This window comes from Lagenorhynchus albirostris, chromosome 14 (genome assembly GCF_949774975.1).
Source record: "Lagenorhynchus albirostris chromosome 14, mLagAlb1.1, whole genome shotgun sequence".
NCBI classification, from domain to species: domain Eukaryota; kingdom Metazoa; phylum Chordata; class Mammalia; order Artiodactyla; family Delphinidae; genus Lagenorhynchus; species Lagenorhynchus albirostris.
The window spans coordinates 49,875,748-49,899,935 of NC_083108.1; the positions used below are offsets into that span (position 1 = coordinate 49,875,748).

The following is a 24,188-nucleotide window of genomic DNA, read 5'->3' on the forward strand; positions in this document are numbered from 1 at the left end:
CTGAGCAAGTTACTTAATTTCTCTGTGCCTCCACAGACACATCTGTAAAATGGGGATGGTACCACCTCACTCACTTGGTATGGGGATTAGATAAATCAATACATGTGCAGCACTTTGTATAGAAACTGGCACATAGTAAGTGCTAGATAAATATTTGCTATTATTATTTCAGACCAGTCTTGGCGTACTAAAGGAAAAGAATTCACAAAAATAACGGTAAACCCAGGGAAGGGGTGGAGAGACAGGGAGGAAAACTCTGTAATGGCTAAAGAGAAGACACAGAAGGCAAACAACAATGAAAAGTTGGTTGTTTCCAAGAAATAAAAAACCAACTACAAGATATTGAAGCAATGGGCCAAGCAAAGCAAAGCTGTTTTTTCCTAGTTCTGTGGACTGCTCGGCAGCCAGACGTTTCCATTTTCCTGTCTGGGTCTGTATCGCTGTATAAGTTTTATGTCAGGAGCCCCAAACCAAGCAGGTTTGGCGTTGGGGGTGGCAGCACCTCTTACCAAGCCCCTGTGCTCATAAGTATGACCAGGACTCTCACCCTCACTGTCCCCTAAGGCAACAGAAGGGCTTTGCCTCCACAGAAAAACCCGAGGTGGTGAAGGGACTGGAAGCGCTCAAAGGGAATCCCAAACCCACCAGCTTCCTTGGTCATGGACTCAGGGAGCCCAGAGCAGACCACAGACCCACCATCACTTCGTTGTATACAATCTGCACTTGGGACTCTGGGCAGCAAATGCAGATGGAAGGGACCCCTGAGACCACACTGCCTGATTTCTCCATTTTACGGTTGCTGTGGGGACTGAGGTGCAGAAAGAGGAAATGACCTGCCCCAAAGTTCAGTGATACCTAGATAATTATCTTACCACAGGGACCACTGATAACTGAAATAGAAGCCCTTCTACTAATTATGCATTATTTCATCTTTAATTGCCATATTTTAGCCATTCTTAAAATGTTCATTCTTTAAAAACAAGAAAAAGCCCACTACGTAAAATAAGTATCTCGTGAAAACAGTGACTTCAACTGTGGAACCATCTCTTCCCTGTAACAGCTGCTGAGCAGGAAAAACGGTGAAGTAGCAGCTGTCCCCCTAGTTCTCCAGGGCAGATTTGGGAGATGCTATACAGTGCTTGGAAGTGTTGTCCACTCTGACCTGAATCTCAGAGCTGCACCTCCATCATCCTAGTTTCCATTTCGAAGCTGTTTGGAACTACCAACCATAATTTATTTATCCAAAGTTCCTATGAACTTACTTAGGCTCTTAGCCTAATATCTTAACCAACCGAAAACACCACATGATTCCTTTCCTCTGCAGGTCCTCACAGCCATCACTCTGTCCCTGACACACCCTTCCTCAGAGGCCACCGTAGAGAGGTCTGCTCAGAACCAACCCCAGCTAAAGAGTCAGCCACACAGAATCCATCCTGGGGTCTCAACTGGACAGAGCTGCAGGTACCAAATTTTTGCCCATGGACTGTGTTTTGAAAGATCTGGCCTAGCAAATTTATTTATTTATTTATTTATTTATTTATTTATTTATTTTTAACCTCTTTATTGGAGTATAACTGCTTTACAATGGTGTGTTAGTTTCTGCTTTATAACAAAGTGAATCAGTTATACATATACATATGTTCCCATATCTCTTCCCTCCTGCGTCTCCCTCCCTCCCACCCTCCCTATCCCACCCCTCTAGGTGGTCACAAACCACCTAGCTGATCTCCCTGTGCTATGCGGCTGCTTCCCACTAGCTAGCTATTTTACGTTTGGTAGTGTGTATATGTCCATGCCACTCTCTCACTTTGTCACAGCTTACCCTTCCCCCTTCCCATATCCTCAAGTCCATGCTCTAGTAGGTCTGTGTCTTTATTCCCGTCTTACCCTTAGGTTCTTCATGACCTTTTTTTTTTTTTTCCTTAGATTCCATATATATGTATTAGCATATGGTATTTGTTTTACTCTTTCTGACTTACTTCACTCTGTATGACAGACTCTAGGTCCATCCACCTCACTACAAATAACTCAATTTCATTTCTTTTTAGCAAATTTATTAATATTTGTTTCTCCTTTTAGATAATCAAACATATCTGACGGCCCATCAGAGCTTCCAAACAACAGAAGGTAACTCGTTTTGTCACCAAACTGACCTGCTATTTCAACCCAGAAACAAAATGCATTTTAATGAGCCTGAGCTGCCTTATTCTGAATAAATGTTTGATTCCCTGCTCTGCCCTCCCGCCCTCTCTCCACACACCTTCTGAGTCACGGGGATCCGAAGACCCCGTGGACAATGCCGGTATATATACTGAAGCCACCACACTGCCTCGAACTGAAAGCAGCCTGGAATCCGGCAGAGCCAAAGACTTGCTGTATTGCCCTCCCAGCAGCAAAATTTATCTACAATCTGAAATTACATCAAATTTCCAAGGACTGGCGAAAACATTTCCCATGAGCAAGAAGTTAATTTATTTGCAGGGGAAAATGAATGGTTCCTCTGCTTTCCTGACCCTCCCATAGGCACCGGGAAACAACACGAAGTGACCCTGAGGAGAGACCCCAGACAGAGCCCTCACTTATGTAAGATGACCTAAACTCAACCAGGGCTGACAGAGGACATAAATTCTGCAACACACAGTAATGGGTCTGAGGAGTCTTGAAGCCAAGATCCAGACTGGACCTCTATTTAAATGTACTCCCTAGGGCTTGCCTGGTGGCGCAGTGGTTGAGAGTCCGCCTGCCGATGCAGGGAACGCGGGTTCATGCCCCAGTCCGGGAGGATCCCACGTGCCGCAGAGCGGCTGGGCCCGTGAGCCATGGCCGCTGAGCCTGCGCGTCCGGAGCCTGTGCTCCGCAACGGGAGAGGCCACAACAGTGAGAGGCCCACGTACCACCAAAAAAAAAAAAAAAAAAAAAATGTACTCCCTAGTGAGAAATAACTTGTTTTTTTGTATGTTATACTTTGGGGGAGGAGTGCTGAAATTGTGTATTTGGAAAAAATTATCAAACTTATGCCTTATACAATTACAGGTAAACAAGTTATTGAAAAGGCCCAGGTTAGTGGAGTTCATTGTGTTAGGACAGGCCACAAGAAGCCCTCTGCCCCTCTTTCTGCCCCTTGTAATTTATTTCACAAATTCCTTCCACTTTGTGTTCAAAAAAAAAAAAAGAAGAGGCACTTTAGAACCTAATGGCATCTTAGGATTAGAAGAAGCACTGTTTGCAACCATCCCCAGAAAAAAAAAAAAAGATCCTTTGGAAGACCCAATAAGAAAAATTCATTTTCCAATCAAAACATATTAACTCTAACATCTCCCAACCCACCAGAAAGCACTCAAAGTAATGAGAACTGTAAGAAGAGGAAGGGGGGGAAAAGAATGAGTCAGTCGCGGTAATTTCCTTCTGCTGTTGACCATCCCTGTTCTGTAAAACAATCTGCCAAACTCAGACTAATATCTCTGAAGCAACCATCTCTACCACCACCTGGGCTGGTGGGGATCCCTCATTTCATTCTCCCCAGCTTTGTTCAAAAGTGCAGGTAAGCCAAGGGACATCAGACTCTCACAGGCCATAAACTTCAGATACTCCACATGGAGTAAGACATCCAAACACCCATGTGCTAAGAGCTCACGCCACCCTCCTTCAAAGTCAAGTCAACACTTAGTGCTGGCTATGTGCCAGGCACCATGCTAGGCACTTCACGTGGATTACCTCACTTAATCTCCTGAGTTATATGCCTTATTTTACAGATGAGGAAAATGAGAGCTGGGTAACTTGCCCAAGGTCACAGAGAGCACAGGCTTGAAACCTCGTGGTCTGACTCCAGACCCTGCTTTCTTAACCACTGTCCCAGCCCACCATAGGGTGTCAGGGTACAAGCGAGCTTCACCGACTTCCCCAGACGCACACGCACACACACACACATCCCAGGCCTGAGTCCGGCTTCCAGCACCACCCCACCACAAAGGAAGACGTCCCTTCTCCTGATTCAGACTGGACGCCATAGACCGCTGTAATCAGTACATGAAAAATGAGCCACAGTTAGGGAGCCAAAATGAAATGCCATCATTTTGTGTTGTGAAACAGCCTCCCGATTTCCTGAAATCCATGCAGCAACATAGAAAAAACAAAGGGGCTGTTCAAATCATTTTATATCTTAGGCTGAATGTAAAGACTTAACTTCAGATGAGCTTTGAGATATCACAGCACTTTGTAAAAGGGAGGAACTAGAAAGGAAATCATTCTGTTTCTGGGTCACAGAGTATTTTTCATTCAGAGGAAAAGAAACTCTGGCCTTTTTAAATGTTTTTAAGGATTGATCCTAAACAGAATGCTTATAATCACAGAAATGTCTTATAATACTGGGTCCTTTTCACTTATAAAGTTGTCCCCAATGCAAGTTGCAAGTTGATAACTTGACTCCATGTGCCAACTTCAAATGAACCAAGGTATAAAACAGCTCCAAAAGGACAATTCATTAAAAAGAAGGCCGTAAGGCAATTTGCAAACATCACATGCACTTGCTTTATATGAATAGCTATAGCCACATACAGTGTCAAAATGAAACTATAAGGGAAGGAATTCACTGTACAGAAGACAAAACAATACCCTTTTTATTTTTAAAACTCTGGTGAAATAGGTTTCCATATGACATCCCATTTTTTAAAAAATTAACGTAAACCAACCTGCCTGTGGGTTAGTCACGCTACAGAGACCTCATCATAGTGTGTACAGATGCCTAGAGTATTTACAAATGTTATCTGTTAGGTAGTAAAGTTTTGTTGCCATTTTTCCAGCACATATTCCACAGTAAAATAAAGGGGAGATATTGGTGTTCTTGTACAAAAATTCTTAACAAATGGATAAGGCAATTTACCTGAGAGAAGATTTGTTCTTGAAATATTTCTCTTTTCACAATTGGAAATATAGAAATGGGATGTAGTTGTAAAAGAAGCATAAGAATGTCTAAGTTTACATTTTTTCTTTTAAATTATTTAAGTACCATTAAGTTAAAATGTTTACATTCATTATAAAAAATGTTGTTAAATCTTATGCAAATGATTTAACACTGATTGCTGCAACGCAAATTGCACTTTTAAAAAAAATTATTGTATACATGGAAGAAAAATATCTTTTGTTTGCTACCCTGTTTACAAATTCAGACTGACTTCAGGTCAGTCACACAATATGAACTTTGAGAAACGTCAGTCACAGTGTATGTTACAGTTACGATGCAGTCCTGCAAACCGAGTGATATTTTTGACAGGAGACCTCAAGAACCGACTCAGTCTCCAGAGGCGTGTACCAAACGAATGGTCTTCTCCACGAACGCATGTGAAATCTGGGGGCGGAAAAGGTATGAAGAAATTCTGGAATAACCAAAACCGATCAGAAGACGCACAGGAATTGGGGCAATACACATAAAACTTTTGTTTAAAAATCTCTCTCAATATTCCTTAGCAGGCAAGGCCCCGGTTCCTAGTCCAGGTTTCTGGAAGTGGCACACTGGACATCAAATCCCCTGGCCGACCCCGGAAGTGGCCGTGGCTGGGGAGGCTGTGGGCTGCTCTGGCCCTTCTCCCGAGCCGGTCCATCTTCTCCCTGGGTCTTCAAGACAGGGCCAGGGTGCTAAAGGCTGAGCAAGCCTCACGGGAGATAACATCTCTTTCAAATAAAGGCACGGAAATCCTGTGTCAGAGGAAGATGTCCAGTCGGCATCCTCAGCCCAGTCCGGACTGCTTGCCAAGAAGATCACGAAGGCGGTCCCACGGGCCCCGGCTGTGTCCTCCTCCTGTTACCCGTGGCCGCTCAGGCCAGGGCCAGGGCACACCAGGAATCCTGTCTCACCGACGACGTGACTTCGGCCGGCGAGGCCAGGCTGACGCCGATGTACAGCCCATCTTGACCTGAGTACTTGAGCTCGCTGTTCTCGGGATTAGCGCTCTCCCCTGCTCCAGACATCACTGAGGCGCCTGCCTGATGGAAGAGGGGGACGGAGAGGAGAGAGAGAAGGGGAGAGACAGTTACCAATAAATTGTCAGGCAGCTGGTCCCTGCTAGGTAAACATTCGGGGACAAGTGAGACGGTAGCACAGCTGGCAGAGCTGCTCCCTGGGCGGTACGGTGCCATTGACCTAACTCGGGCGATTTCTGCTCTTAGAAACAGCGTCCTATTCACGCCATTAACTCGTGGCAGGAACCACCAGGCAAGATGCGCAGCTGGACGCAGGTAGGAAAGGGGAACTGGAGGTGGCCTATTTGTAAAAAGTGCCAAACGCTCGGCTCTCCGACAGTGAAACAAACCACACCACGTAGGTCAACAGGCCTTAAGGATGCCCACACAATCTAATCACTGCAAAAGAGAAAAGGCAGAGCACGGCGCGTACACACACGCGCGCGCACACACACACACACACACACACACACACAGCGGAACCACGAGGCTTAGCAGTTCTATCAAAGTCTGAGAAGGAAAGATACACAGTTCAGCAAGACCTGATAAATGAAATTTTTGAGCCCTGACTTCATGGAAAATTAACCCATGCATACACAGGATTTAATTCTTCCCTAAAGCACAGGCCATGTTTGAAGCAGACCATGTGATAAAGAAAATGCTAACATCCTATATCTGTCATGATCGTGGCAATCATTTCTTGAAGCAAAAGGTCACCTTTCTCTTGTTTCATTCCTTCTTTCCTTCCATCCAAATAAGAAAAGCCAAATAGCAAACATGATATAATTTAGTAAAATCAAACCAAAATAACTAAAATCATGTTTAGACTATGGTCTGAGAAAACAGTTGCATTTGACTTTTTTTTCTTTTAAATCCAGCCATAAGCACATACTTGTGAATCATGCTTTCTTTCCTTCTCAAAGCTCTGAAGCCCATTATTTCTTCTGAGCTTTCAGGGTTCCATTCCATAAACTACTGGATACTTGTTTTTTAACACAGGTAGAACATCTTGCACTTTTCAAAGCATTCCTTTTCTACATTCACAATCCCATTAAATCCTAAAACATCGATCTGTCTGGCCAAGTTGACGGTACATCCACTTCAGAGAAATACAGGGCACCAGACACTGAGGGAACTGAACGGAAGGGCCCCAGACCCTCCGTGGCTCCACTCAGGAGCCTAGTAGCCAGCGTGGTCCTACCCTCTCCCAGAAAAGATCTGGTTTTCTCTCTGACCCTCACAATAGCTGTATGGGACTGAGAGGTAGGATTTTGGGAAGTGTGACCATGGAACTTCCTGTCCACCCATCCCAATTCCCTCCCAGCTGGACAGACCAAGTGTGGCCCCACCACAGGTAACGAATCCTTCCCTTTCCTAGCAAAAATGAATGTTTGTGCAAATCCAGCAACAGTCCCTACCCCTGCCCCCAAACTTCTTTCTAAATAATACAAACTTAAAGATGTAAACCAAGGGCTTTGGGTGCCTAAAAAAGCAAATTTCACAAACTCACTGAGATGTCTAAAATTTAAAATAGATTCTTGTGAAATAGATGAAATAATCCTGTCAAACAAACTAAAGCTATGGATTTAGTTACACGTACAAATACGGTGATTACTTTTAGCTCAGAATCTCGGCTATAAGCAAACTCAACATAGATCCAGATTTAACCCCCAAAGAAATACACAAAAGGATGCTATTCAATTACAAAAAGAGTCTTCATTTTAGAAAAGAGCTATCATACAACTAGTAGAAAGAGTGAGCTCCCTTATAAATGACTAATGTCATACCCAGCTTGGTATTATCTACCTATTCCCCAAAAAGGCACATTTGCATTTATCTGACTAAGTCTGACTTCACCACAGCAAGTGCTATTTTCTGAAATGGAGGGGGTGCCTGGACTGACCCAGGAAGCAGCCCACCTCAAATGGCCAGAAATGCTGAGACAGCAGAGGGGTCTGCCGTCACCACAAGTCGCAACAAGAAACATGAGCAGGGCACCTCGGCCCCGGGGCCAAGTCATTCCCAGGTTGTGTGGGGAACTAGGACACGCACGCACTCGAAAGTAAGGCCACTCAACAGTTATCATGAGTTTATGAGTGTCTGAGACAGGGAGGTAGAACAAGAGGTCAGAGAAGGAATCACAGAGGGGAAAGGATGCCCGGGGACAGCCACAGGCAGCCTGCACGGTAGGACCAGCATGGACTTTCAAATTCTACCCTGGTTCAGCCACCCACCTCCTGAGCTTCCTCCTTGGGAAACTGGCCCTACCTCAAGCATGTTTGTGATGATTAAGTGAGCTAATGTGTACAGGCACGTCAGAACGCCTTGCCACGTTAAATATTCCATGAAGGGAAGCTATTGCTGTGGGTGAAGAAAGGGTGCTCAAAATTGGAAGCATGCAGGATGTGGAGAGGTCTGTTCACAAGACAAGACAGCTGAAAGGGAAGGATATTAAGCAATGAGTCAGAAAAGATTCTGTGGGAGAGAGAAACTAGAGAGTCTGACCTAGAACTTTCTGTGCCTCAGTTTCCTCACCTAGAAAATGGAAATAAAGAGGCACATATGTCAGAAGGTTGCTGCAAAAGAATTAAATTAGTGTATGTAAAGCCCTCGTGAAAGTGTCTGACAATAGTCAAGACTACACACGTATGTGCTATTGACACTATGAGAATTTTGTTATTGTAGTGAAGGAGCGTGGACCTCACTCAATCTCCCCAATGTCAGCCTTCACCAGGCAAGGTGCCGCCATCACTGGGTGGGAGCAGCCCTACGAACTCAGCCAGAGCTAAGTGAAAACCACCACAGCCATGACCTTATTCTAATCATCACTGACGGCTCTGCGCAGAGAGAAAGCAAGGTGCTCCTGCAGCCCTTCAAAAGGCTCATCGCCCTTTTTCAAATAAGCCGCATTAAAGAGACCTTAATACCCTGAACATTAGTCTTACACCTGAACAACAGTCCCGAAAGCTACTGTTGAAATACCTATTTACTGTCTTCTTTGTTCAGACAAAAACGTTAAGCTATATGGCAGGCAAACCCCAAATTACATGAGTGATGAGCTCCTGAAAAAAATATCAGCTCATTGGAAATCAAAAGCAACATCTGAGTTTGTCAGAAAAAAATACAACAAGTACTTGTGCCCAAGGTTTGAGAACCTTATTTTTAAATGGGGATATACTATTTAAACACGGAATGCTGCGATGCACAGCGTTTTTTTCTATGTCAGTCATACCTCAGTAAAAAATAACTTGAAATTTCATGTCACAATACATAATGAGATCATCATGATGAGATCAGATGGGATGGATAACGCCAGCCCCCTCATCCCTGGCTGGCGGGGTTATACCCTGGCGCACACCTTAGAAGGTAGTTAGCAAAGCCATCAAGAACTTTATACCCTACTTAGCTCTGTAATTTCACTTCTGGAAATGGATTACAAGGAAAAAATTCAAAGGGACGGAAAGGCTCCCCACAGGAAGACATCCATTGCGGGGTTACTTATAATAGTGGAAACCATGGAAATAATCTAATGTCTCATAATATAAGGATGGTTTGGGAACGAAGGGATATCTGCTTAATGAACTATTATGCAAGTATTAAAAATAATAAGATCATGTAACAAAATGGAAAAAATCCTGTAATGCAATGTTAAGTGAAAAACAGCAGGATAGAAATTCTAGGTCATAATTACAACTTACCCATGTGCATGCAAATGTATTTCAAGAGAACCCAGTGTGGGGTGGGAGACTGGGGACCACCTGGGAGGGCCCAACCAGTTAGCCATGTATGCCTTCCTTCTGAATATTTTAAGTGAGTGGCTTACTGCAGTCTAACTCTGGGGGAGAGGAACAGAAACATGAGGCACCAGTACTTGAGGGACAGCCTGGACAGTCATAAAGCAGCATGAAAAACAGGGGGGAATCAGAGTGGAGGGAGGATCAGATGGGCCCCCATGTACCCCTGAGGTCACCTCTGAGCCACCTGGCATAGGCTGGAACCCAGCCAGCCATGCACGTGTTCAACACAGTTCCAGGTACGTGAAAACCCCAGACACAGTACACAGATGGGTGCAACAGTATAACCTGAGGTCTTGAAATGGGCATTCTAACAGCAGAAGACTAGAATTAGCACAACTCTCCTTAAGAAACCTGGCTTGTCACATTGTCATCTTAAGTGCCTTCCCTTCACTGGGGATATTCAAGAGCTACCTCTCAAGACTCAGTTCAATCTGGGGGGAAAAAAAATCAGAGATAACTTATTAGGACCCTGGACCCAGTACACACACACACACACACACACACACACACACACACACACACACACACACACACACACACACACACACACACACACACACACACACACACACACACACACACACACCAATATAAATGCCAATTGGTTAAGGTTTTCCCACGTCTACTTAAATCCCTGAAAGGATCAGATCGCAGACATCTCAACAAGGCCAGAGCAGGCACGTCACTAACCCCAAACCAGCCTAATCCCCCGAAAGTTCCTGAACAACAGTAGAGGAGAGTGCGCCGGACGCCACAGCCGAGCCATCCTTCCTTCTTTGGGAGGCAGCTCCGCCGGGCGAGGTCCTGGCTCTTTCTCTGATCAAAGTGCAAGACGAGGGTGGAGCAGAAATCTGTTCTGTGTTATCACTCCCAGCTTATCGGCCTCCACCCTCCCACTGACGACTGAAAATCGGGGCACTTCCTGTTGAAAGAATGTGTTATCAGCCCCGACCCAGGCCGGGCTTAGCACTGCAAGCAGGCCCGGTCAGGTGGGGGACCCACAGCCACTGGCCGGACGCCCCCCTCCTAAAGGAATAAATGACTTCAGGGACAAGTCGCGGCTGCAGACCTGGACGTGGAAAATCTCCACTGGCCCGTGAGGCAGCACAGTGATCTTTGGATCACCCAGATGGTTTTGCTGTGAAAATAAGCCTTCGCTCATTTTCGGACACGTATCTAGATGTCAAGGGTTTCTGACTTGCTGAGCTCCTCTAGCCGATGCCCAGCAGTGTCTGGCTCACAGTGGGCTCGCCAGCCATGAGCCTTGTCACGTCCCATTACAGGCAGGCCCAGAGACAGCCTCCCACAATACCCACGAAACAGCTCTGGAAAGTGACATGTCAGAGCAAAGGGAACCCTTAAAGGACACAGCCTTTCCAGAAGAATTACAGAGGTTCTCTGGCTTGTGAATTATAAACAGGAATTTCATTTTTGAGGAAGAAAACCAAAAAGGAGTCCGCTGGGGTGTGCTCTGTCTGCCTGCCATGCTATAATCTCTCCTAACGCTGCCTCACAATCTGGAGAGACAAACCTGGCACCCCCCGACAGGCTGGGGGGTGCGCGATCATTCCCAGAGCACAGGATTTTGAAGATGATCACACTGCCTCCTCAGTTTGGATTCGGGCTGTCAGCTTCCACGGCCTCTGGTCTGTCCTTCCTACACATCTAAGCAAGTTGTGGTTACAGCTCTTCCTTGTGTGAGGGGAAGCCAGCCACCCCTCACTGCCAAAGCTCTCTTCTCTGCTTTCGTCACCTCTAGGTTAGACTCTGTGGTGTTTGATAGCATCCTTCCTCAAAAGAAAAATTAAAAACTCTGTCTAAGTTCCTAACAAAGGAGAAACACTTTCAGATAAACCTTAACTTCCACTCTAAAAACCAAGGTCATTTCAGTTTGGATGGAGGGAACAGGACCAGACACAAAAGTGACCCAATAGTTGAGGAGGTAACGCTAGGAAGATACACAAACACACACGGGTTCTGTCTCCACCAGGACACGTGAAAACCATCAATCACAACAAAAGCCTCTAAGTCTCCCACAAGGGCTCAAGAAAGCTCAAGAAGGGAGAGTCACGGTCACCTCAGCCGATGACCCAACTCAGTGTTTAGCAGAATCGTTTATTTTTTTGTAATTTAGCAAACAAATTCCTTACTGAGGAGAGCTCACTGGCTGTCCCCTTGACCCCTTGTGCCCCTTCTGGGCCTGAGCTGGCAGGGTTATATCCATAGCCAGGATGCTTCTCTTTTCAAGGAGGGAAAGAATTATTCTACACACACTCTACTCCGGACAAAGGAGCAAACTGTTTTATGCATCTGTACATACACACAGCAAGCATGTTGTGATAAAGAAAGGCATGGCCCCAAGTTTATAAGTACTCTGGGATTATCAGCAAAACACTGATGTACAAATATAAATTGCAAGAAGAAGGGTTTGTCCCGCAACTTGAAGTCACTGGCCTACTAAAGAAAAAGTTTATCTTTGGAAATGAATCAACATGGACGGCTTTATTCTAGTCAAATTCAGTGGTGAAAGATCCAGAGGTGAGATTTAAAACCTGATGGATTAGGATCTTATGAAAGACGGGCTTTTGAGGAGCTCAGATGAGCGTCTTCCTCTGGCCATATCTACTAGACAAAGCAGACCTCGGTCCGAGCACCAAGCAGCATTCACAAGAAGGCATTATGAAAGTGCTAAGAATCGTAACGAGTGAAAAATTGTTGCTATCAGGGAGATAAAAGTATTTAAACATGGTTCCTTTGTGAACACAATAGCTTTACATCTCTAAATTCACCCCATGAAGAAAGGGAATGACATTTATGTCTAATGTCTTGGGATGGAAAAAATTCCATGAAAATAAAGCACATCGCTATTAACTTCCAAGGTCATATTTAAATAGTGCTATTCTTCTTGAGCTTCAAAGTGGTCTGCAGGCATCTCCCACTTATGCTACACTACACTCCTAAGGACCAGATGGTAGGAATTACTCTTCCCCTTTAGGAGAAGGAGGAAAACCTTGGCAGTTTGCTATAGTCACACACACAGAGCTGGAGCTAGCGCTTGGTTGCCTGACTGCTTCCTTCCAGCTGCTAATCTGTGAACCCCCAGGATAAACTTCAGACCATATTCAGGCTTCATCATGAATCAAGCGACTAAACATAAGGAGGGCTTTAAATTAAAAGTATTTCGCGTTTAATAGGATAAAAATATGATTCTGGAGCGTGTGCACCAGCTCTGGTGAAACCATGCCATGCTAACAACTACCAAAAGGGGCAGTACACCAAGTAAATTATCATTTAAATATCATCAGAGGGCTTCCCTGGTGGTGCAGTGGTTGAGAGTCTGCCTGCCGATGCCGGGGACACGGGTTCATGTCCCGGTCCGGGAAGATCCCACATGCCGTGGACAGGCTGGGCCCGTGAGCCATGGACGCTGAACCTGCGCGTCCGGAGCCTGTGCTCCGCAACGGGAGAGGCCACAACAGTGAGAGGCCCGCGTACCGCAAAAAATAAAAATAAATAAATATCATCAGATAATGACTTGGAATTGTTCACTCAAAAGACTCCAACATGACGTTGAAATCAATACCTGTTATTTGTTCAAAGCTTTCTTAAAATCTGAGATCAATAAAATAATTTCTTTTTGCTCTGGCTCACAAACTCTTCTGAGTACTGGCCCTGATATGATAGGTAGCTGAACCACGAATGATCACATATGTCAACACCTATTTTTGGAGGTACTTTTTTTAATTATTAAAGTTTCAGAGAAAATTAACAAATAGGTCTAAACACAGAGTTAACAGATTGTATTTAATTCATATCCATTAGATCTTCATATTGCTAGTAACTCTTTTGGCAGACACCCATGAAATGCATAATAAATTACTTTTTGTTCCAGTAAAGGAATTCATTTTCTTCGAAGATTCATTTAGCAATAACATTTCAGAGTATCCTAAGCCAGCTTTCTTAAATTTGGCCGTGTTTTCCGTAACATTATTTCATGTTTTGTGACAATTTTTGTATATTCTTATAGAGGCAGGGAGGAAAAAGAAACTACAAGGCATCTGTAATCCGCAAAGAAAAGTTGTGCTCTGAGATGAAGCCTTCTAACTTGAGGCCATATGAAAAGGCAGCCCACACTTATTCTTTACCTAGTATTCTGGCTTTCAGATTGTGATATTGAGTCAGTTATTAAACAAACCACAGTCCTGTGATAAATTGGGTGGTCATATATGTTATAAACTATTTAAAGAGCAATACAGTTTTACTGTTTCCTAATATACATACAGGGACATTGTCATATTAATGTAGTAAGTGTATTTCTAATCACCATCCTCCCCATGACACGCACACGCGCACACGCACACAAGAAGAAAAAAAAAAAAGAGGGAAGTCTAGAAAAGGCCTTCAGATCAAAGTGAAAGTATGCAAACTCCACATGCTTTCACATTCCCTGCCAGGGTGACGTGTGACTTTCACGGCGAAGGCCAATGTGGTCAGACAGGAACGTGAGTGAATTATTAGAAGGGTCTGTGAAAGAAGAAAAGAAAGGGAGCCTGGCACGTAAGGAGCGTGAAGATAAAATGCCAACAAAATATTTATGTTCATGGCTACCAGCAAGTGGCGAGTGGGATATTAATAACTGTGATGACTGCCAACTCCCTGGGAGAGGTGGGAGACATCGGCTCCAGCCCCGGCTGCAACGCGGGCTTGTCTTATGACCTTACGGAGTCACTCCGGATCCTGGTTTATAAATGAGGCAATAATAATACCTAAGTGCAACTCTCTCGCCGACCCTCGTGGGAGATTAATGCCTTTTTAACTCTTTTTATTCATTTAGAAAAAAGTATCTTGGACTATAAACTCTGGGGGGAAAATGGACACTTGCCTCTTAAGAAATGCTTTTTTAATGATTTTGTAAAAATTAAATTGAAGGCAATTTGGACATTCTAAAAGTTCCAACTCACTTGGCACTCACTGTGTATGGGTTTAAATCACACCATCAGAAGGATTTTAATACCGCGATCTTCAAGTATTTCATATTTTAAGGGAGACTTTTTACCATCACATGCACGTCAACAACAGTAAATTTTACTACTTATTATTTTTCCTATTACCCAACTAACAAAGTCTTAGAATTATAGTACATTTTATTGATAAGTATAATGTTTCACAAGAAAATGTATACAATGTGCCTTGTGTATTTGGTCATGAGAAAATCACTTCTCCAGTGCTATTTTCCTAGCTGTACTTGATGCTGAAGTTATAACCAGAATTAGTCAGCTTTCTTTAAGAACATGTTACTTCTTCTCTCTAAAGGCTTCAGCCTATCGCATATTAATCCAGCATGCCACAGGAGTAAGAACACTGACTCTGCCTCGGCCAGACCTGCATCCAGACCCAAGCCCTGCCTCTTAACCTGATACATAACCTTGGGGCTATTACTGGGTCTCACTCCCCCACATGGAAAATGTAAATAAAAACACTTCATTTGTACAGTGATAATTGGGAATAAAAGAGAAAGGGTACATAAAACATCTGGCACTTAAAAGGTACTTGACAGAAGCTAGTTTCCTGCCTTCCTACATCCACAATCTTATGAGAAAGTACAAGAGAGGAAACTCCCCCAAAGCAACCGTACAGTAATTAATCCGCTAAGCCCTGGCTCTCAAGTACCCTAAAGGCAAGCGTGGAACATTCAAGGTAAGAGTTAAGCAGGGGGACTTCCCTGGTAGCGCGGTGGTTAGGAATCCGCCTGCCAATGCAGGGGACACAGGTTTGAGCCCTGGTCCGGGAAGATCTCACATGCCGCGGAGCAACTGGGCCCCGTGTGCCACAACTACTGATCCTGCGCTCTAGAGCCCGTGAGCCACAACTTCTGAGCCCACGTGCCCCAACTACTGAAGCCCATGCACCTAGAGCCCGTGCTCCACAAGAGAAGCCCGCGCACCGCAACGAAGAGTAGCCCCCACTCGCCGCAACTAGAGAAAACCCGCATTCAGCAACGAAGACCCAATACAGCCAAAAATAAATAAATAAATAAATAAATAAATGTATTTAAAAAAAAAAAAGAGTTAAGCAAGAACTTTGGTCCCCACTCCAGCAGCCTCTTGAATCTTCTCTTCTTCACACTCAAGTTACCCTGCGTGAAAGCAACTCATACTGTATGCAGGTCCTTCATGAACGTTCCTTTCAAGTATTTAACTACTACAGAAATAGTTAATAACAATAGAAGCTATTATTTTGTGACCAATCATAGTGCCAAGTAAATCCAAAGTGATTCAGCTACTCAAAGAAAAAGACAGTGGAATATAAACTTGCTAATAAAGAAATTAACCTACGTGACTCAAGCAATGTTTTCCAATTTTCATCACAGTATGCAAATATTAACATATAAAATAAAATCTATAAAAAGAATATAAAATATTAACCTGCCAAGTACCTAACCTTTCTTCAGAAGGCCTTATAAAGACATCCAGATATCCCAACAAATGTCAGTCCCTAAATCACTGCCCCTCAGCTACGGAGCACTTAAGCACTTAACTCTTTCAAACCACTTCTAGCGTGAGATTTAGCACCATGCAGCTCAGAGGTATTACTTCTGACAAGGTCATCGAATAAAGCTATTACTTAGGACTGACTGCAGTAGGGAAATGGGTCCCACTAGGCATAATGCATCCCAGAAGGATAAATGAGGCAGGAATGAAGATACCTATTCAACACTGAGAAACTGACCAAACATGGGCAAGGCCCATCCAAAGGCAGAGAATCAGCCAGAGAGGAATCTGAGATGTGGTCCTTGTCTGAGTGTAAGGATGCCTGCCTCTCTCTCTGTGGAAGCTGTCACCAACAACAAACCACAAAGTGAGGAAATGAATTACACTTAGACACACCATCCTTAACACATCTCCATTTGGAAGGGTCACCTGGCAGCTACCCTGAAACCATCTTGCCCCAAGCAGTCCCTCAGGTCAGGACACGTCACCACCTCCAAGGAGGTAGTTTTCCTTATTAACTGTGAAAGGAAAAGCTGCTTGTAAAATGTACAAACAGGCATGCTAACATCTGTTTACATCAATTATCAAAATGCGCCCAGTTAAGGATGTTTTAATTGTTGGAGTGTAACAACACATTTTTGGACAGAAACACCACAGTGGGTGTTAGAGAAAGTCCATCATTTAGAAATGAACATAGTGCGGACCCTACTTAAGGCTGACTTAAAATTGACTTGAAACAGTTTTAAATATCTGCCTTCCACCTAATTTATCCACCTCAGCTCCTGCCTTTGGCTTTTTCTAACCTACACTCCAGCCACACTGAATTCCTAAAACTATGTCCCTGAAGCATCATACTTACCATGTTCTTCTCCCTGGAAACCTCTATCCCGATTTTTCCCCCACAAAAATCCTACACAACTCATTCAAATTTCCTTTCCTCTGAGAAGCCATTTCCAACCCTGCGGTTAGAATTCATGGCTCCCTACTTTCGACTCCCAACTTTGTTGCTCATTTAAAACACTTTCAAATCTGACCAGCAGGAAGATCTGTCTATACACACGTGTCCCCACCACGACCACCACGTTACCAACAATCTGATATCCAGGACCTTGTTTTGCTACACTGAAAACAGGGCAGCCCGTAGCACAATGCTTCTTAAATGGAACAATGACCGTAAGGCAAGGGCTAGTCAGATAGAGTTCATCTCCATTTATTTCCACATTATATGTTTGATGATGACTTCAACATTATATTTGCAGTTTTAATATAAACTTAAGTAGGCTTTAATTTTTGTTAAATAATTATCTACAGAACTACTTGTAGGCAGACAAAATATATTCAGTGATTTTTTTATCCTCAGCCATTGTCTTATTACTCACTTTATCAAATTAATCCTTCCTGTCCCAAAGAAAATTAAGAGATAACTTTATATAAACTGGGGGAGGATTTATAAAGTTTTTGTATATTATAGTTACATACATATATACAATATACATATGCATTTTATATATGTGTGTATATATGTAACGTATCCTCCAGTTTTACAAATTTTTAGTTACAAGTCCTAAGAGGGATAGAATATATAGAGACTACTTATTAAATCTTATTTGGGAATTGCTGAAATAGAATGTTACCATATTTGCCTCCTAATAACAACAAACGTAAAACATAACTCAGTCAATAAATGGAATTCAATGAAAAATTTAAGTATTCTTACAATCCACAGAGACTCTAAATGCCAAAGAAAATCTGATGTCTGTTTAGGTCACTAAATAAACATTTTTCAGTAAATCTAGAATATTTAGATAAAGAAGATTTCAGACTGAATAAAAAAAAACATTTGGAGGAAATTTATCTTTAAGTTCAAAACTCACAAAATTAATCAACTGCATCAAAAATTAAGTTCAACACATTTCTTAGCAAACACAAAGAATTCCATACAAGAAACTGATTATAAAATTCTGATAGGACTTCCCTGGTGGGTCCAGTGGTTAGGACTCTGCACTCTGAACGCAGGGGATCACGGGTTCGACCCCTGGTCGGGGAAGATCCCACATGCCACATGGTAAGGCCCCCGAAAAATAAATAATTTTAAAAAATTTTTAAATACAGAGAAAATAAGGAAAAGAAAAATGAAAAATAATAAGGTCTAATGAATAATAAATATCATATAAATGAAAGCAAATAAATCATTTATTGCAATAATTTAAAAAAAGAACTCCAAAGGAACAAGACAGGGGCTATTTTAATACCAGGCTGCCCGGCAGCAGCAACGAGTCTTCCTGTTCTCATACAGGAGACAAACTGCCCTCCCTTCACCTCCAAAACTTACACACCACACCTGCACAGCCTGCAACAGAGAAACTGAGTCATAAGGGAGCAGGTCAGCAGCCTGATGACTATCAGAAGAAACGAGACAGAGGTCTAGTTAAAACACAAAGGAGCAACACGTACATAAAGCTAAGACATGCCACAAAGTCAACAAAATGAGGCTTCAGAGCAGTGCAAAAATGATTTTCGTGTGCTCCAGCGAGGCTTGCTCAGGTGCCGGGTCACGATAGCACCACCACTGAATATGCCCACATGCAGGGACATCAGAACTTAAAAGAAGTCCTCTAGGAATGCCTCCCGGTGATCTCCTGCAGCTGACTTCTCAGAGGGGAGTTAAAACAGCAAGTCTGATACGGTCTCTGCAACGGTCTCTGTGCTTTAAATCACAGTCATTAAGGAAAGGTGGAGGAGCGGGTATGTTGCCACTTGTATCTCTAAGTAGAGCGTGTGGCCCCTTTCCTTGTTCCACTGGGAGTATGCCTACGATTGTCCTTTGTTTTGTAGCTTGGCTGTCCCTATTAAATGAGGACAACCCTGCAGGACTGATTTCCACCCCGTCAGTCACAGGGGCCGCTGGAGATCCACGGGGCAGACCCATCATCACTGGAGGTTTTAAACGCCAAGCCGAAGAAGGACCCAACCTTGCTGTGTGGATATAATAACATCCCCCTCACCTACAGCGCTCACAAAATCCTATAAAGCAGTCATTCACAACGCCAGCTGCCCTCCAACGTGATAAACTGGGACCAAAATGGGAAAATGTCACTTCTTTGTCAACACAGACGCCTTTCACAAATGCTTCTGCCAGTTGCTCACAGATAACGGCTCCAGCAGGCTCTTCACGGCACCGCCGCTGCCACGCTAGCCACGCGCACGAAGAACCAGCCGGCCCAGGAGGGTCTGAAAGTGTCCAGGGACCAACGGACACACACTGGCACTCCTGGGGAAACCACTGAGTCTGCTACAATTATCCTTGGAGGGGACAGTTTCCCAAGGCAGCCAGTCTACTGGCTTTTGCCGGGTAGTCAACACCCACATCAGGAAGGCACCGATGCTGGGAGACTCCGTGATGGGCCGGCCATCCGGAGAAAACCCACGAGCCCAGTGCCAGCCCAGGCCAGGAAGGGCGGGTCCCTGGAGGGAGGAGGGGATGATGGGCAATCCTCCCCACCAACGCCCCCCACCCTCCCCTCCCCCGCCAAGCCCTGACCTCACCCCACCAGCTTCGGGAAAAGCTGTCAGGAAGCACTTCTGAGGCCACCTGGGCTCAGAGAACTGCCCACCCCCGGGTCTGCAACTCGCACCGCTGGTTCCCACAGAGGCTGCCCGGGCTCCGGGAGTGATGGGGAGAGTGCAGCAAAAGACCTTGTAAGGAACTGCTCTCCAACTCCCCCAATCTCTAAAGTACTTTTTAAAATATTTTTTTTAATACTAAAATTGCTTTGCCTCCTGGCCTCTGGTAGAAGACTGAGGCTTTCATCCGACGGCGCTGGCCGACGAGCCGCCCCTGGCATGCTGGGTCCCAAGTGAGAGACAGATGCAGGGACACCAAAGCTGCCATGGGACTAGCTGCTGGACTCCCGAGGTCCTTCTTCCAGACAAGTCCGGGCCTGACCCTGTCACTGCCTTTGCACTGTTCCTCCCCTGGAGGGCAAAATTGATTGGACTTGCAAATAGCCAATTTTGAAATTTTACATCACAAAACCACAAGGGCAAAACAGACTCCGCCCACTAAGGTTCCAAAGCCCATTGTTGGGCAAAAATCTCTATTTCTGTGCCATTTATCATTCAAATTTAGCTTTTGCCATGCTAAGCTTGGACTGTAGCACCAACAAAAGTGAGTTGGAGCTGGCAGCAATCCACTTTTTAGCCAGGAGAGACAGATACTGAGGCTGAAACCCTAGCTGATCCCTCAACGCTTCAGAAAATCAGAACATCTTTTCTCCTGATTTAAGCCGCATACTTGCTTCTGAGGACTTAGGGCACAATAAAGGATATTTTAAAATAATATTGACCTTTTCATTTCCTCACAACTTCTATTTACCACTTTAGACCCTTGAAGTTACATCTTACCCTCCTGTAAAAAAAAGTCATTCACCAGAGTTCACCTTTATAAAGGCTAGAAACGTTCTTTGAGAATATGTGTCTGCAACAAACAAAAACAGCAGAAAGGCTTTTTCCCTTTGGAAACTCTGAACAAACTTCTTGTTCATTAACGAAAAAGAGTCCAAAAGAGTTTGAATTGGAGGAGTCAAAGAAAAATATCAAATATACCTTTAAGCAGTTAACAACTTTTTTAAAATTTTTGTTTGTTTAAGCCAGTAAAAATACCAGCTCAGTGGTTCCTGGTTCAAAGACAACTCAAGGGCAGTAGTTTCAATTTCACCTGTGGCGACTGTTCAAAAACACAAATTTCCAAGCCCCACCCCCAGAGACGCTGACTCAGAAAATCCAGGGTGGAGCCCAGGAATCTGTAGTATTTCAAAGTACCCCAAATAAAGCAAAATTAAATGTAGAAAAGAATCACTAAGTAGGAATTTTAATGCTAATGTTTCGTCCTAAACCAGTCTCAGTGTAATCCTCACCCGGGGCTGTGAAATGCTGCCGCACAGGTCGGGCCCTGGATCTCTGAGGACCAGGGTGCGGCCCGGTCATTTTTAAAGGGCATTCCAGGTAAATTTGGGAAACACTACGGTGGGAAAGTGCTCTTCATTTGAGAAAAACTGAGTTTCAATTACAGCTTTACTGAAACGAAGTCTGTGATCTTCACAAAGACCCAGGCACCCTTGTCCTCAGGGGCGCGAGATCACACACAAACCGAACTGCTCACAGGCTGATCACCAGGCTGAAATAAGCCTGGGTACAATCAAGGTGCATTAGAAGACGGCGAGGCTGCCCAGCCCAGCAGAGGACTGTTAGGTGAAGATCGGCGAATACAGCAGCACATCACATGACTCACTGTGATGAGCTTTGCTCTGGGTAGATGTTGTTTTTTTTTTTATTGTAAAGAAGGAAGAAAAGAAAGAAGGCTGGAGTTGATAAGACAAGCAAAAGCAATTTAAATGCCATGGGCACTGGGATATATAAAACCACTGAGCTGGTACTTTTCCTGATCTACATTAGAAATACATAATACATGTATATACATTTCTACTGTACACACATGTACATATATATATAAACTCAGATAAAAACCTGGAAATAAAACAATTTAAAGCACTTCAAAACTTCTTGCCTTTACTTGGGTTAATTTAACCATAAAAAAATGATGTGGATCTTAATTAAGAGGTTTGTAAAGTACTTAAGTTTGTCATTTTGTTGACATTTAAATGTAATTTCCTCTAAAAACTATTCTTAGGTATCAGCTAACAAAACTGAACTGTTGGTTTAGATTATTGTACTACCAGATAAGATAAAATTTGAGATAATATACCGGGAGAGCAACCCACTAGCTTAGAAGGAGTCTATACTGTTTTAACACTTACCCCTGAGGCTGTCGGTTGTGTCGTAGGGGAAGTATTTTTGCTGCAGTCATCTGAGTTAGAAGAGGTGGAAGTTGGAGTCATGGGAACAGAAGTATTGCTATTACCTGCAACAGTCAAAATTAACCTCATAAATATACATATACTCTGCTAAGTTTGGCAAATACCTGACAGTCAAACAGTATTTTGTTATATTTACCAGAGCAAGCTTTTGACTTATTTATGTTCTTAGGTTTTCGTTTCCTCGTTTGAATTCCCTCTTTTTTCATAGCAAGCGGTCGAGGCACCTAAAAATTGTTCACATAGGCCATGAGTTTAATAAATATTATATTGAAGAAAAACCAAACTAACTAAAGACCCAACCTCAGTACTGAAAGCCCTCATTTAAAAGAACTTGGCATAAATGCCAATCCAATTTTTACATACACTTCGAACTGCATAAAGACTACACTTTCCCCATCAAATGCAGAGATTCCTCCAGAAAAAAAAATAGGGAGGGTGATTTGCCAGGGAGAACTTACTCCTTCAACTTAATGTTTATTGTTTTAAACAACTTCAATTACAGAGTAAAACCACTGAATACATTCAGCGTAAAAACACTGAATACATACAAGAAAAATAAATATTTTTATTTCAAAGAGATCATGTATTCTTCTCCCTACATATACCAAGGAAAATTTTCTTTTTAAAATTGACACATATCTTGCGCTATCCTTAAAATGTAGAATCTAACTATAGCTATCAAATATAGCTATTTCTCTTTTGTATAAATGTATTTGATTGCATTCACATTTTTTAAGCTATAAACTAGTTAGTGTGAATTTCTAGTTGGTTCCATGCTTTTTTTTCTTTTTAAGTGTACAGTTTTTTAACATATACACACTAGTATATACAAAATAGATAACCAACAAGGACCTACTGTATAGCACAGGGAACTATACTCAATATTTTGTAATAACATATGAGGGAAAAGAATCTGAAAAAGAATACATATATTATACGTATATAATATATATATTATACACACACATATGTATCACTGAATCACTGTGCTGTACACCTGAAACTAACAAGAACATTATAAATCAACTATACTTTGACTTTACAGCTTTTTTTTTAAAGTTTACTACCATCTTATCAATTCTAAACTGCACTTTCCCACTTTTTAGTATTTCTAAAATTGGGATGTCTTACTATGGATTTGTGTGACAGTTTAATTGGCAGTATTTTTTGTTTCTTACTAGTAAGATAAAAGTTTCTATTATAATTAACAGGACCCTCGAGTCACAGAAGTACATATAGAAAATCAGATTTTTCACTTTTATGCCCTCTCCTTTGCTGATTTTTTTTAACTGAAACTATGTACAAACAAGACACTGAACGTGTAGACACATGAGCAGAGTAGGTGGCGCACCCCATGGAGTTTCATGTAGAGTCCACAAGCATTGCACACAGGTTCACCCTCGGCGTTTCTGCGCCACAAAGTGGTGGTTGTGGTGTGACAGTTGGCACAGGACAATCCAAGCCGGCGGGAGGAAGGCTAAAAAGCAGCACAAGAATGTAAGTGTACAGATATGTGATTTTTATGCATACGTTACATACATCAATGTATCACGTCCCTGCCATCAACAAGCATGTACCTGGTTATTATAAATAAGAGGTCCCTTGAGAAAAAAACCTTGACGTGTAATTAGGTTGACCTTCCTGGACCAAAGTGTGCTCCATCCAATACATAAGATTGATTTGCTCCAGCCCATTAGCATAGATTAAAGCAGTCACAATGCTGGCCAATGCCTGCACTCACTGTTGTCAGACGGCTGAGACACAAGAGTAAAGAAATGAGTTCTTCTGTGCCCACTCCTCTGGAATTCTGCTCGCACAAGGGAAACCAAGCTTCCTGGACAAGAAATGTCTTCTATCTGTGTGTATTGTCAGAGGCTCTGGCAGACCTGGTCCCAAATGAGGAAATTGTTCATTGAGGAGAAACTTCTAGATTTTTTTCTCTTTTTAAAAGATGTTCTAGGGGACTTCCCTGGTGGCACGGTGGTTAAGAATCCGCCTGCCAGTGCAGGGGACACGGGTTCAAGCCCTGGTCCGGGAAGATCTCACATGCCGTGGAGCAACTAAGCCCG

At 43.2% G+C, this 24,188-nt stretch overlaps 1 protein-coding gene across 2 annotated transcripts in view; it reads right to left on the reverse strand.

Annotated features, from left to right (window-relative positions):
* Positions 1-4,591: 4,591 nt before the first annotated feature.
* GATA6 (GATA binding protein 6) overlaps positions 4,592-24,188 on the reverse strand; it is a 30,284-nt gene continuing 10,687 nt past the window's right edge. For both annotated transcript variants that reach the window (XM_060170694.1, XM_060170695.1), the window contains 4 exons: positions 23,471-23,596; positions 22,256-22,343; positions 22,060-22,163; positions 4,592-5,979 (listed from right to left, as the gene is read on the reverse strand). In XM_060170694.1, coding sequence (XP_060026677.1) covers positions 5,812-5,979; positions 22,060-22,163; positions 22,256-22,343; positions 23,471-23,596 — 486 coding nt within the window. In that variant the 3' untranslated portion in view covers positions 4,592-5,811. The remainder of the gene's footprint in view (positions 5,980-22,059; positions 22,164-22,255; positions 22,344-23,470; positions 23,597-24,188) is intronic.